A 15,884-nucleotide genomic window follows, 5' to 3' on the forward strand; every position below is an offset into this window, starting at 1 on the left:
ATTTCTTTGGTCACATCATTTGACAGAAACGTCCCATAATTCAAACAGATAAACACCAATAATTACCATCTGTTACTGATGAAAGACTGATAAAAAGAAAACTAGCAAAATATTTTTTTTACTCTTTTACTCCTGTTTCAGGGTTAGCTGTTGACTTGAAAGTTGTTATGAATCTTCTCTTTGCATTTACATCATTTCAGAGATAGAGGGCAGCAGAAATCAATGAATCCCCCTGTGCCTCTTCCCACTTTTCTCCACCTCTGCCACCCTTTATTTGAGCTTAATCTTTGGATTTTAAACATCAACTAAATATATTTTGTGCACATTTCTTAGCTTGTTTTTCATTATTTTAGAAAATCAATAGTAAGTAGGCTAATTAAATAACAAAAGACAGATAAAAATGGCTGTATTTTTAAATCCATCCTTTAAAATAACAAGAAGAGCAACCTCATCTCATCTTTTTATTTACATTCACTTGTTTAATGCAAACTTGTTTCAGACACAAAAAATGTTATTTGTTTTTTTGTATAGTTGTTGATGTATTGAAGACTTAAAGATGCAGGTGATATGTGTCATTTCTCTATGAAAAATAGATCAGTTTTTATCATAATTATTTTTTTAATTATTTTTGCACAAAATAAATAGATTTCTAACAATGTTAGTTCAAAATCAGAAAGATATACAGTAAAAGAAAATTGATTTACACACTAATAAATGTAGCAGCAAAAAAAAATTACAATACAATGAAATAACCTCAAGTCAAATCAGATGAAGACACTCAAATGAGACAACTTGTTGTTCGTAGTGTAAAGACATTCAAAACATACAGAAGTATCAGGGTCAGACAAAAGGAAAAAATGAGTGCAGAAGATTTTTTGTTTTGAATTACGATATTAAAGTTGAAATGTCAAGAATAAAGTTGTATGGTCTAAAATGAAGTCAACACATTAAGAATAATGTCAAAACGTTGAGAATAACATTGAAATGCCAAGAAGTGGAATTGTTGAGAACAAGATCAACATTTTAATATTATTCTCATGATACAAAATTTAACAAATGTTCCTCCTCTGATTTATTTTTTCTTCTTTTGCCTGGGACTAATACTGAAAGTTTGACTTTATTCTCGACATTTTTACTTTATTCTCAACATAATTAATTTCTTGAAAAGCATTTTTTTAGTTGCTCAGTGTGGCCCCAATACTCTGTTTTATTAAACATAATATTGTGATATTTTATGTACAAGTGTATAATCTTATTATAATATGTTAAACAAGCTGTAAATCCATATTTTTACTGTACATACATCTGTCATTTCTGTCTGTAATTCTCCATTTAAATTGCTCATCAAGACTTTCTCAATGAGCAATCAGTCACTGAAAACTCACTCACTCTACAGGCCTTTAATACATCATTATCTCCTTCGGTGCGTCCTCGGTCGGTCTCTGCTGTTCCCTCCTTTGTGTGTAGGCTGCGTGGTCGTACAAGTAGATCAAAAGAATGGCGACAAGAGAGAGCACCGTGTACGGGATGACGAGGTAGTATCCGAGCTGCATCTCCGCAGACTTTCCCCTCATGTCCACTGCAATACTGTTGGCGAAGTTCACCACAATGTCCTCCGCCATGTTGGTCACATTGATGTTCACCGCGAATAGGATGAGGACCAGAACAGACAAACATGCTGCAGGAGAAAGAGTGACATGAAGTACTGTCCCAAACAAAATTACATCCCAGCCACTATTTAAAGGTCCACTGTGTAAGATATTGTAGAAACAACATGGCCGCCTCCATGTAAGATATACACTCTGCAAATATAGACATTCTTGATGTAGATATTCTAATGCTGTGTTGCAGTCAAAGTCAGAGGTCAGAATTTCCCAGTTGAAATTTCCAACTTCCGACCTCAAATCGTTCCAGGTGCACAGTGCCAAACATAAATAAAAAAAACATGCCTGACCGTGGCAAACATGTCTTTGGCAGACATATACACATTTGAACTGTCAGCAGCAGCCTGCAAACCACACAGAGGAGGAAAAACGATGCATGAGGCAACAGATGACATTGTATTTTTTATTTTACGGCACATATAAGGAAATTTTGGCGCTTGGCATGTGGATGTCTTGTCCATGATGATGGTAAATGTAGCAAATTGAAGCAATAAATTCCTAAGGGTGAGCTATATTGCCCATGAAAACTGAGCTCTCTTGTGGCAAAATCTGTTCTTCCTGCATTCAGTGATGTCACAATGATGTCACGGGATGCAGGAAGGACTACAGGTTATTTCAGCTTGGATTTCCAGTCTTTCCTTCAGGTTAGCCAGATGAGTATTTTTGTCACTTAACACTCAGCTCTCTCAGTCAATATAGGACTCACTGAGAAATTATTGCTTTAAATCACAACATTTACTATCAACACTGACTGAACATCCACATGAAAAGTGCCAAATTTCCCTTAAATAACACTAATGGCAAATTTGGACATCAATTTACATGCAGAACAGAGTTCACTATATGATAGTATGTTGCATTCCTGTCATATTCAGCCATTCAATCCATATAATTCTTACACACCGGACCTTTAAATGTTTTCCTTTTCATCATTAATTTCACTCCTAGTTGCTTAGTGCTTTAACATATGATTCACTTACTGCTGAGCGAGCTGCAGACATAGATGCCAATAGGACCCATGTAGGTCTCATAAGGGTTACTGACACTGTTGTAGAGGGATATCAGGATGCTGCCAGCAGAACACACCAGAGACAGGACCAACAGGCACAAAGCCAAAGCGTGCAGGATTATTGGGGTACCTCCTGTTTCCACCAACTTAGGAAGGACTACACACACACACACACACACACACACACACACACAGCCACACACAGACAGTACAAGAATATTGTGGTTATGTAATTTAGTACAGCTAACATGCATTACACTCTGCTGTAGTCTGATCTGCGTCTGAGATCTCTCTGTGAAGAGTTTTCTTTTGAACTGCTGACAGTTCCTTGGTTTAACCAGAACTAGCACAGTGCTCATTCAGGGAATGATCCCTCCAACTGGGCCCATTGTTTTGCCCATGGAAGTCCTGCTTGCAGTGTTGTCAAAAACCAATGTAAGGCTGCTTGCAGCGTTCTCGAGAACCAGTCATCTGATCGAATTCACACTCTGAACCAGTTGCAGTGGACGGCTGCTCACCACAGAGTCTAGTTTCGTGTTTTCTGCCTCTTACAAGGAAGTATTTCCTCACCACTGTCACCTTAGTGTTTGCTCTTGGTGGGAACTATTGGGTCTCTGAAAAGTGTCCTGTTATGACTGGGCGCTATATTAATAAAATTGACTTATCTTGACATAGCACTCCCTTGGGTCTTCGGCAGCACACTTGCTAAGTATAAAGTTGCTCAGATGAATATTTCTCAAGATATGCAAAAGACAGACAGAGATTCCTTCCTTCATTGTTATATGATGCTTAGATGATGCCTGTTAGGCAGTTGGCACCGTATTTGTCATGGTCACTCAGACATTATATTTTGTATTATAAGCCCTGCAAGATGCATTTGGGCAATCTTTTGGGGTTACGGCAAAACCGTATGGAGCATCAAAAATCTGATCCAGCCTGATCCAGAGATCGAGATCTGCTGTTCCTTATTTGGTAACTATTGCGGAAAATTTGTAGTAGCTTAAGTGAAAAACAGATCAGTCAGTTTATCTTGACCCACTGAATCCAGGAGCAACTTGAATCCAAGACTTATGGTCCATAAGTTACAGGCCAAAACATGTGAACTTGTTTTACAGCACCATCCTCTGGTCAAATTGACCACCACCACTAAACTCTCTTTGGTCCTCAGCAATACACCCGCCAAGTGTAAAATTGATTGGATGAACAGGTGTCGAGAAAATAGAAGGACAAACATATATGCATGCATACAAACAGAGAGACTCCTTTCTTTATAGTCAGATAACCAAATCAGGGACACTGATTCTGGAAAGACATGACTGAAATTTAGTTTTAAAGTGTTATTGTTTGGAGATATGAATCTCAGAGATGCATATATTAAGACCTGGGAAAATAAAACCAAAACAATAAATTATGACTTGATTCTAGAGGCGTGAAAGTGAGAAAATATCTTAATTTGAGTGAACTGGCCCTTTGAAAGCCTTGGTAAGTTACCGTTAAATGTCACATCTCCTCCAAAGGTGGGGCAAAAGGTTCTTTCCAGAAGACCACCAAAAAGCTCCACAGTGATGGTAGCAGTTCCATTGAAGAAGTCAGTTTCACCTCTTGAGCACTCTAGGGAGATCTTAGCCCACACTGATGACATGCCAAAGCCCAACAGCCCAACAGATATGGCAGTAACCAGCGCACTGGACATGAAATGTAGAGTCTTCTTAGTGGAAGGCATTATCGCTGTATTCCAGTTGTTCCTCTAGTTTAATCTAAATCCCAGTGTCTCTTTTTTAAAGCTGTGATGAAGCCTCAGAAGCAGATTAAGACCCTCTGATCCTCTAAAGATTCAGTGTATGAGTTACCTTCATGGGTGGAGTGAAATGTGGACTGCTGGTTGTAAAACCTCTCGATTATGGCTGTGACCTTTGGTTTGAAGGGAAAACATGGAGCTGGTTGTCATGGTGGAGACACCAGTTTCACCAGCAGTTTAAACATGACAGCTGTGCCGTGTCTGCTCTCAGATATCTGTTGTCTAACTGTGCAGTGAGGGTTGTGAAATATTTTCAGATTTATATTGAGCTCAGCTGAACAAAGCGACTTCAGGGCATCTAAAAACCCTTTTAGAAAGAATCTTTTAATAATTTCAATTGTTCAGTATCTACACACACACACACACTTTGAAGGAAACACCTTCACTATGTGGGATTCAAAGTCCTGTTCTTGAAATTGTAGTGTCATAAAACATAATGCAGTTTAATTATTTACCTGTCTGACTCAAGAAAAGTTACTGGAAGAGGACTATAAACGTCATCAAAGAGGCACTAAAGCCATAATAGGGGCTGGTATCATTTCACGTATGTTTGGTGATACGTTTGGTTCATGATTAGAGATGTTGTCAGTGATTTCCACATAACATTTGATTTTAAATAATAAAATTCACATTCCTCTGATGTTTAACTGTGAATTTACAAGTTACAGTTGGTGTCATTGATTTATAGCACAAAATGATACATAGATTATCCATGGAGCAACAGTGTAAAGCTTCAGGACTTGCTGGTAATGAGGCGATCAAGATGCTTCTGAAAAATGTTTTTCCCAATCCTCTTATCTCTGGGAGTAATTCAATTAGCGACAAGCTCATAATTTCATCAACAGGCTCATATTTAGTTCTGTTATACAGAAAATGTTTAAAGAGTCATTTCACCCACAAAACAAAAATTCAAACTTTCCTTCTTACTCATAGTGCGAGCTATCCATCTAGATCAGTGGTGCCCAACCCTGGTCATCAGGGCCCACTGTCCTGCATGTTTTAGATGTTTCCCTGCTCCAACACACCTGATTCAAATGATCAGCTCATCATCAAGCCTCTGCAGAAGCCTGACAACAACCTGATCATGTGAATCAGGTGTGTTGGAGCAGGGAAACATCTAAAACATGCAGGACAGAGGTCCCTGAGGACCAGAGTTGGGCACCACTGATCTAGATTGTTTCATAGAGATGTCTGCCTTTTCTCTGATATAATGGAACTGGATGGTGCTCAGTTTTTGGTCCTCAAACATGGGGGAAAAAAATGAAAAACTCAACAGCAGTGTCTTTTTCCAGAAATCATGATCTGATTATTCAGGATAATCCACAGACCTTGTTGCGAGCACTTTCATGTTGGGGCTTTTTTCTTTCTGAGTTTTCCAAAAGTATTTCTGAGGGGCTTTGAGCACCACAAGCTGAGTGCCTTCTTGTTCCATTATACTTGAATGTGAAGGAGCAGTATCACAGCATGTAGCATTTATATATATTAGATAAAAGTTTGAGACTGTCCCAGTAAGTGTTGTATCACAGAATTTACACGCTGCTGTGTGTTTTACAGAAGAACTCTTCATGGTTTAGATCTGGCTGATATCTCCTCCCAGACAGCCACAGCTTCTCTTCCTGTCTCGTCCAGTTACTTTCTCGGAGTGAGTGTGAAGGAGGGTTGGGACAGGTGGTGGTTATATACTGTAATAAAAATCTAAAATTAGAAACGAGTGAAGCCGCGTGTGAAGCAGGAAGTTTTACATCCAGTCACAGTAATTGTGTTAACAAATAAATCAGACAGTGTGCACAGGCAATGATATCCCTGCAGTTGTGGTTGACCGGTCTTGAAGTAAAACCCAGAATCCTCTTTGTCTAAGACTGAGAAAAGACACATAAAGACACTGCTGTTTCAAGACAAGACCAACTCCAAACAATAACCAAAATAATTTAGATGGATCTAGATGGATTTTGAAGTGAACTGTCCCCAATAAAAAAGAATTTAACCACTATATTATATAATTTTTCAGTGTCATAACCTACAAACTTTTTATGCCTCTGCACCAGCAATAGCCATGGCCAGACGCTTTATGGTTTGTCCGTCCATCTGTCTCGTTATGGTGAACGCAATAAAAGATCAAGATCAATGTGATCTCATGTCTGGCCCGTGACAGCTCAGGAACACCTTGATCAGTTGCTCCAAATTTGATACAAACATCGATTTGGACTCGAGGATGAACTGAATCAGAAAAGAATTTTGAAGTCATAGGTGAAGGTCACGGTGACCTCACAAAACACACTTTTGGCCACAACTCAGGAAATCATATGCTAATTCTACTTTCTTTCTGCAGTAGAATCTACATAACTACTTTCTTTGTACTAAAAAGAAACTGCTCACAACAAGGTCTGTGGATTATCTTGAGTTACCAGGTCATGATTTGTAGAAGGAGTCATTGGTTTTGATTTTTTCAAATGTAATTTTTTTGTTGCTTTGAACATCACAAGCTGATTGCCATTCAATCCCATTATATTGGACAGAAAGTAGGCATCTGTAAGGCTGATAACTCCAAAACATGGCGACTCACATCAAAAAAAAAAAAAAAAAAAAAAAATCTACATGGATAAATAGCTCTACAAGCCAGAGGAAAAATATGTGTTTTTCATTTGAGGGTGAACTGTCCCTTTAATGCATTTTGTTAAATATATTCAGAGTTGTCACTACAGATATTATGAGTCTGGACAGACGTGGATGTAAGCTGCAACTTGATTGGCTGACGGAGAAATAATTCTATTTTGACATTGTATTATTTTTTATTATTTGGAAGATTTCAGATGGGTTTTTTTTCTTATTTTCTAAGGATTTATGACCAATAACAACCCAAATTTTTATTCCAACTGAGCTCAAATGAAAGAATAATAAAAACAAACATTTACTGAAGGCGCTTGAGGACAAACTGGTCTTATTATCGGGGGGGCGGGGGGCACACATGTTGTAATAAAGCTTGTGGCCAGACTGTGTCTCCCTCTCTTCGCTGAACAGGGACAGGATCCTGTGTGCCCGCTGACAGCAGCTCTGTTATGTTGGAGTAAACACAAACTCCTCCTTCCCGGTGACAGGCGGCAACGCTGAAGCATCGCCTCGCCTTTTCCAACACAATCTGCGCTCAGGACTTAAACGCTGACGCCATCAAGGTGAGTGAAAAGATTACTTTATTTCAGTACGCAGTCCTCTGCGTGTTGACATTTAATTAGCGCGCAGAAAACGTCAAATTTTCAGTCATTTTTCAGTCACAGACGCTACACCGCCGCGTTGTTACCTGTCCGTTACGCACAGCGGAGCGGCGCACGGTGGGTTTTTTTTTTCACGCGAACCGTCCATTTCAGGTGTGCGTTCGGCTTTAACGTGGCAGTGAACACAACCCTCGATGCTTATCGTGTGATTAAAATCAGAGCTCTGTGTTTGTCAACCTGCAGCGACTCCACAGTCAGCCCGGTGCGTCAATGTGGGTTAATGGAACAGGAGGCGCTCGGAGTTTCTGTCCTGATCTCCCCTCTTGGTTTTTGTTTCACCTCGTTTATCTTTTCTGGTTGTCATTTGAATTCATCACACTGAAGATGATGGTTGTTTTTCTTTATATTCGGTAGCTGCCTGCTTGTCTCTGTGGGCTGCAGTTGAGCCAGTTTCAACATGTCGCTGAACAGAGGCTGTACTGGTCTGCTAAGACTTGTTACTGTGTGTAGGGGGACTCTTCTCCAGGATTTTCAGTCATGTCTTGAGATTTTGACTCTTGTTTGATATTAGTTTGAATGCATTTTAATGTCCTATCGCTTTTCTATGCAGTAATCACTGGACATAAAGTAATCTCTATAGGGAAAGTGTCTCTCCAGCGGAGGTCAGAGGTCAGGGTCAGCAACAGATCAGCATCCCTGGAGCAGATTGTCTATAGCAGGGTGCTGCTGGGTGAAGAGAAGGGGAGATAAACTGCTGGACCCTGTCTGACATTTGTTTAATCAGACTGTGGAAATGAAAAGTTAAATGAACCAAGACACCATCAAGACTGTGCTCCACTGACCATTAACAAGAAAATGGACTTTGACAGCCTCCACTGCTGAAAAGACTTTAATTAGACATCATTCTGCAGGGTGTCTCTAAAAAATCTAAAATTAGGCCTTAAAATGTAATAAAATATCTTAAATAGGATTTTGACAAGATATTTATTTTTCTGTCATAGATGAGTAAAGAAACTAGAAAATATTCACATCTTAGACACTGAAATCAGAGAATTTGGACATCATTTCTTGCAAAAGGACTCCTGCACACTGTCTCACGTGCAATATAACATTTATTTGTGGTGTTTCAGTACTGGACCTTCATCAGGCAAAGGTCTACTCATCTAATAGATGTGTGAAGTCTTCCCTTTGTTCTAGGACATTATTTCCTAACAAATGACTCAAAACAATTTCAGAATACTTGGCAATTAGTTTGATAGTTGACAACTAGTCAGTTAATTGTTTCAGCTTTAAAACAAACCAAGACGCCATCAAGATAGTTCTCCACTGACCATTAACAGGAAAATAGACTTTGACAACCGACACTTCTGAAACAGAAAACACATTCATAGTGACGATAGTTTTGCAGACAGTCACAATGTTTTAATCACTTGGTATTTATCAGTGCTGTACCTGTACCACTGAGGTCCTTGATGATTAAACACAACAGTTAACTTTACTTTTTGTTGTTATTTGTTTGTGCAGGGGCAAGTAAAAATTGACTTCAGGCTAGTAGATTTCTTATCCTAATGTTATCCTAACATGGCAGGATAATATTCTTGGTATTTGCCAAGTTTTCTTAGCTCATGAAAAGTTATTGTTTGGGAAACACATGTTTTTTGCAGGAAAGAGACATGTTGAGAAATAAAATGCACAGTGAATAAAACTGTACAGCTAAAGGAATAAATAAAATGTTTTTAATAATCTAAATCATAAGAAAAAAATAGGGACTTAGTTAATGGTTTCTGGTCAGATTTTTCAGGTGATGGTGGACTTGGACTCGGGGCCTCAGTGTTTCTAAAATCCTGGCTACAGCTCTGGTCCTTGTCGGAGCTGTAAGCCAGATTCAGATTGAGCCGTTATTGTATTTTGAGCCATAATGTGGCAACATGGCTGGACTATGAGCTGAGTTAATTAATGTCAAAGAGAGGCTGCTAAATTGCATCTAATAAATCTCCTAATAAGTCTGTCTGACAGGGTCAGGTACTGCAGACTGAGCAGCCACGAGGATCAATATATGAGGGGGGAAAAAAGCCCATTGGGAAAGTTTAACTTCTGAAAATAATAAATTATTCTTTCTTTCATTTCGTATTGAGTGCTGCTGAGAATATCCAGACAGAAACTAAAAACACGGTCTCTGTCTGTACAGTACCATTGATCCATTCTGCTCTTTTCCATTTAAAAAAAGAGACGCCCGACTTCTCTTCAGTTTAACTTAAATACTTTGAACAAGTTGAGCCAAGTGAGGAGAGGTCGCCCTGTGTTTTTCCTGGGTCCAAGTCCGTTCTGTCCAAACAGATGCAGAAGCATTTTCCGGATTTATCACAACACACCTGGCTGCATTAAACCAATCTTTTAGTTTTATATTGTAGCAGCCATGTGACCTTGATGTTGCCTTTACTTTCCCTTTGGTCTCATGCGAACGCAGCCCGTGTCTGTCTGTGATATTTCACTGTGAGTTCCATCTCAATTACACAGCATGGACGCCGGGATGAATGGCAATTGCTGTGGCAGAAGAAGCTAATGAGGATGCAATGAAATAAACAAATAGTCAGTGGTGCTCGCCAAGACAAATGAGACTGTGTAAGGATGCAGGAAGAAATAACATTTGACTGCTGAGTGCTGTCGGCTGATTGATTTGGCTTTCATCGCATTAACTATTCATGCTTGTTTTTGAAAGCTGCACTCAAAAGACACCTGGTTAAAAGTCCAGTGCTTGAGATTTAGGGGGAATTACTGGCAGAATATGGCAGGGATGGAATATTATCTTCATCAGTTTGTTTTCATTAGTGTATAATCACCTGAAAATAATAAATGATGTGTTGTCATTACCTTAGACGGAGGTTGTCATGTTGAATCACCATGTTTGCAGTAGCCCAGAATGGACAAACCAAACACTGGCTCTAGGCAGGGTCTTTTGAGTTTTTCGCGACTTTTGCAGGCAGTGAAGTATCTCCCACACACTTGGAAGAGAAGGGTGAGACAAGTTGTAATCATTTCGCTGCAATCTACAACCTTGAAGCCATAAAATGTCACTACGCACTTGTCCTTTAAATGTTTAAGTTGGTATCTTTTTTTAAATGGACTCTACGTCCCCATGTTTTTGTGTGCAAGTGGCTACTGGGGACAACAATTGTTGAAATCAGTCCAGCGTTGAGTGAAACTGAGCTACAACTTTTTTTTGCCACTGACAGGTTCAGGATGTTGTTCTAAGTGTCTGACAACATTATGAAAAGGATCCCTACAGAGACCGATCCGTTTTTGTTTAACCAGAAACAGCTGTTTAATTGCTATCACCAGACTCCCTTTGCAAAACTGTAATTTTGACATTGTCATTTTTATTATTTTATTTTCTTGGCTTGTCTTTCCAATGTTTCGACAATCGCCGACCCCGGTTTGGTCGAAATGAATCCTCAATTCACAGAGTTGGATGTGAAAATATCAGGAGAGCTTGGACATCAGAGAAGCAGCAGGTAGAAACAGAATATTTTCACATCCACTACAGTGAATTAAAGACTTATTTTGACAACCAGAGTTGGTGATTGTTGGAGCAGTGGAAAGACGAGCCCAGACGGTTTTGGTGAATTTAATTTAGTTTCTGTCAAGAGAATGAAGCGTGTTTTACGATTATAAAAATACAGCTTTGCAAATGGAGCCTGGTGACTTTGGCGAGCGCAGTGAATCAGCTGTTTGTGGTTAAACAAAAATCTTTCTCTTTCAAAAAGGTCTCTCCCTGTAGGCATCATTACCAAAAAGTTGTCACACTTAGAATAACAATCTGAGCCCATCAGTGACAAAAACACGCACTTATAGCAGACTTGCTTTTATAGTACCAGTTGCCTGGAGGGAATTGTGTTGCAGCTCAGTTTTGCTTCAAAACTTGTTGTCCATGTTAGTTACTTAGACACAGAAACAAAGAAAAATAGGGTCCAGGTTGAAAAAAATAATAGTTAGCCTTAAAGTTTAGGTCTCTGGCATGATCAACATGTAAAGAATATCAACTGTACATCATGTGCAATGATAAATTTCTCTGGGAGAAGAGATTATTAAAGGAAAAAAGGTGAGAATGTAGGTTGTGTGTACTCTTGTCTTAAAAATGGTGCAAATACTCAACAGGTTTGTAATTGCAGCAGCTATTTTCAATCTACCTTTAATTGCTGTTTAACACACCGCCAAGTGTGTTAAACAGCAGTTTAGTGTTTTGCTATAGTTAGACCTGTAAAATGGCATTTTGGAAGGCTTGTGAAGTGCATGTTATTGGAGCGTGGGTGTGCTGTGCGTACAACGAACAGATGTGGTGATTAATGAAATCCACAGCGACGTGGAGAGAGGAACGAGCTGTGCATACCTAAAGTTTCTAACAGCTTGCTGGTATAAACCTTAAATTGCTGGCCTGGAGTTAATCCCTGCAGCTCGCCCACCCTCTCTGTCTATCCGCCACCTCTCTTTGGAAACACTCAGAGTCTAACTTTGAGCTGCCACGGCGAGACTGCACGCTGTGCTGCGCTCTCTCTGAGGCTGCAGCCGCATTAACTACACTCTGCTTGAAGGTACGCTTTTTTTCCCCTCAAATAGGCGGAGAAGGAACTAATTGGTATAAAGTCTCGACAATTAGGGATGAGCCCGGCCTGACCCAGAAGTTGTCAGATCTTTGCCGCCAGAAAACGGTTTTAGCCGGCCTGGGAGAACGGCTCATGAATTAGGCAGGGGGAATGTCAGAGTGAGATCTTCCTTTTGATACAAACAGCATTTGTATCCAACCTGTTATTTTTCCTCTTGCTGTAGTGGGAGCTTGCTAAAGCACATTAAGCTGCAGCATGTTGCAACCGTAGGCTTGTTTGTGCTTGCGGCTAGTGCTTCAGAATGCAAGGCCTGCAGTCTGCCTTTGGATTTTGGCATCATGCTTAAATGATTTAGTAATGATAAAACATATTATAAGTCATGCAGGGTGAGGAGATAAAAATGTAACCCTCACTTCGCGGGGAAATTGGATTGAAAGCGAAGTAATGAACAAATAGGATGGGGGGTTGTTTGGGGCTGTTGTGCAGCTTGTATTACATGTGACATTGTGTTTAAAGGTAGAATGTGCAGCTACTGTTTGAATACACACAAAGATTGATGGATCTCATTCCCAGCAGGGTTTGGCCGATGGATGTGATTGTACTTAAACGATTAATTGTTTTTCATCAAAATGTTTTTACCACTTGCCCAGTCAAGCACGCAGGTTGCCAAATTTACTTGCCTGACATGGCATTTCACTTGCCATGGCATGCAGGCAATCCTTATTGTTGAGCTCTTTGTTAGTTGTCCACTCGTAAATTAATTGGTAACTATTTTGATAATTGATTCACCTGTTTTCGGTTGTTGTTTAAGAAAAAAAACCCATCAAAATTCTCTGATTTCAGCTCTTTAAATGTGAATATGACAGTAAACAGAATATCTCTGGTTTGTGGACAAAATAAGACACTTGAGGGCATCACCTTGGGCTTTGGTAAACAGAGACCAACATCACTGTTTTCTTACATTTTATGGACCAAACAACTAATCGAATCACAGAGAAAATAATCAATATATTAATCTGCAATGAAAGTAATTGTTAGTTTCAGCCCTATAAGAAGATACAGATAGAAGTCACACACTTGGAGTGTTTCAAAAGTGGGAGGGATTATTTTTATGAGTCTATACATTGTTTTTTAAGGAAAATCCTACGTAGTGTCCCTTTAAACACAAAGAAAAATGTGATTGTTGAAAGTACCAGAACAGCAACAGTGAGAGCAAAATCAGGGAAAGCAGAAACAGAGCATGTGAGCGGTGTGCTGCTTCCTGCTCAGAGGACTTTGCTTGGATCCGGAAAGCCCCGAAGCTTCTTGGTGACACAGAGAGGGTGTGTCTCCATCAGAGGAGGCTCTATTAAACACAGGGCTGCAGTGAGGACAGGCTACAGCTGTGCAAACTGCTACCTGCAGCCCCTCTGACATCTCTCCTGTGTTACAGCCAGAGCCAGCGCTGCTGCTGCTGCTGCTGCTGCTGCTGCTGGGGCGTGTGATTGATATATGTACAAACTCAAACTGTGCAGATTTGTGTTTGTTTGCCATCAGCTGTGTTTAAGTCTCAGCTTTGCGTTGGAACAGCTGGACAGAGATCAAGGTTCTCCCTTTTCAGATGCGTCACATCTCACCCACCATCTGTTCAAAGGAGGCATTGTGAGTTGCTCCTCTGAGATAACAGTGAGGTCGAGCACATGAGGCACAAGAGAGAGAGATAATCTTTTCAAGAGAAGTTAAAATGAAATCAATGTTATTGCAAAATAGTGCCGCAACCTCTACAAAACATTTTAGCAGCTCTCTGTTCTGATATTTGTTATATTGACTGAGGAGTCAAATAGAGCAAGAGAAGGCCAAACATTAGGTCAAATGTGAGAATCTGTTCATTTTCTTGGTCTTACATTATAGTCGGTGGAATATTTTGGGGTTTGGACTGTTGCCTGGGAAAAAAACTAGACATTTGATGATGCTGTGAGGAGCCTTTTTCATGCAGAATGCAGCAGAACCACTGCTTGATGAGTAAGTTAAGTGTTTAATTAATTTTTCATAATTTTCTTAAGTCAGCATTGTCTCTATATAGTCAGGGGACAGTTAACTTATTTGTAGCTCTGAAGAGCGCCACGTTTTCCTTCCAAACCTCATCCTTTTTGAGGATAACGCTTTAAAAAGGGCACTGCGGATCATATCCGATGTGCCGCTTCTCAGCCTCATTAATTAGTGTCTCGCCTTCCCTGCTGACTGCTTTGTGGAAAGAAAACAGAAACATCAAGGATGTCAGCATCAATTCTGACCAAAGAAAATAGTTTGGCGGTGAAGCAGGTGTGAGGACCCTCGGAAGAATAGGGTGAGAGATTTTTCAAACAAGCCATTGTCATAGGGAGAAACCGAAATAATCCGATGTTAGCATCACCTCTAGTTAGGAAGTGATGTTAAAGTCAAGTATTGCTCATCATCGCAATATTGGAATTGGAGTTGGAAATAGAGTGTAGTCTGTGTGTAAAATTAAATCCAGGCAATGACGAGGAAAGGAAATGCTTGTGACCCCTTAAAAATTAAACAATGTCTACTTGTGACCCCTCATCAGAGGTTATGACCTTAACCTGGCCCTGGATCGTGAGCAGTTCAACCAAAGAGATGTTTTTTGTCTCTGCAACCAGCAATTATTGTCACAGTTAATTGATCTGTCACTTCTTTTTACGATTAACTGATTAGCTGTTCAATGTCAGAAAATGATTTTAAAAAAAAATGCAGATCAAAATTTCCAAAAAGACAAAAATGGCATCCTCAAATTTCTTTTTTTTTTTCAACAGCCCAATAATATTCAGAAGAGCATTTTGACTTTTTACCTCCTACTTAAACTGAATAATTGATTATCAAAATGGTTGAATAGCTGACTAATCGATTAAGCTTTAGTTGAGTGTCTAGTCAAAGCAATTAAACATAACTTTGTGCAACAAAAATATTTCTTTGTGCCTGTAATCATCTTGTGGCCTCTCAAATTTACCTTGGGACCCCCTGGAGGCTCTCAAACCCCAGGCTGGGAACCTCCAGGTTATGCCCTTCTGGTTTGAATAAGAGAATATGGCCCTGGGAAATACTGAAGTACTGCATGATGTCACTCCACAACAGCTGCCCAGTAGTAATATGGGTGTATTCCCTCCTCCAGGCTACACATAGTTTCTCTATTGTATTTCTGTCAGTCTCAACATGAGTGCATTGCAAAGTACACCGCAGAGCTCTTAAAAGACACGCTTTGGGAGATTGAGCTGTGACCTTGCACTTGTTTTATGAGTCTCCAAAGAAGGAAGAAAAACACATTGTTTAAAACTTTGAAGATCTGTGTGTTTTTGTCTGCATTTTAGCAGTAAAAATAGCAAAAAAAAACCCATCAGGCTGCCAAAATGGATTTGTTTTAATCACACAATCCCATACTTAACATCGTCTATTTGCTGGGACTGCAATGTTGACAGATGTGATCTTAACATGATAATATTGAATTCAGCTACTTTTTTTTTTCTTTTTTAGGCTGAAATATGGCAACCTAATTTGGTGACCTGCTCAGGGAGAGCAGGGTGGAGCAGAGGAGATTAACTCCCTGTGCAGTGTGGCCTGATTTAACTG

At 39.7% G+C, this 15,884-nt stretch overlaps 2 protein-coding genes across 2 annotated transcripts in view; one reads left to right on the forward strand and one right to left on the reverse strand.

Annotated features, from left to right (window-relative positions):
- Nucleotides 1-385: 385 nt before the first annotated feature.
- Nucleotides 386-4,549, reverse strand: clrn3 (clarin 3). The gene is made up of 3 exons (XM_084740900.1): nt 4,165-4,549; nt 2,645-2,830; nt 386-1,678 (listed from the first exon to the last, which is right to left on the reverse strand). The coding sequence occupies exons 1-3, from the start codon at nt 4,394-4,396 to the stop codon at nt 1,401-1,403; spliced, it is 696 nt and encodes a 231-aa protein (XP_084597026.1). The 5' UTR covers nt 4,397-4,549; the 3' UTR covers nt 386-1,400.
- Nucleotides 4,550-7,497: 2,948 nt separating this feature from the next.
- Nucleotides 7,498-15,884, forward strand: part of ptprea (protein tyrosine phosphatase receptor type Ea) — an 80,071-nt gene continuing 71,684 nt past the window's right edge. Inside the window, exon 1 of the mRNA XM_084740216.1 lies at nt 7,498-7,641. The gene's annotated coding sequence lies outside the window, so the exon portion shown is untranslated. The remainder of the gene's footprint in view (nt 7,642-15,884) is intronic.

This window comes from Lutjanus erythropterus, chromosome 17 (assembly GCF_056507025.1).
Source record: "Lutjanus erythropterus isolate fLutEry1 chromosome 17, fLutEry1.hap2, whole genome shotgun sequence".
In the NCBI taxonomy this organism is placed as follows: Eukaryota; Metazoa; Chordata; class Actinopteri; order Lutjaniformes; family Lutjanidae; genus Lutjanus; species Lutjanus erythropterus.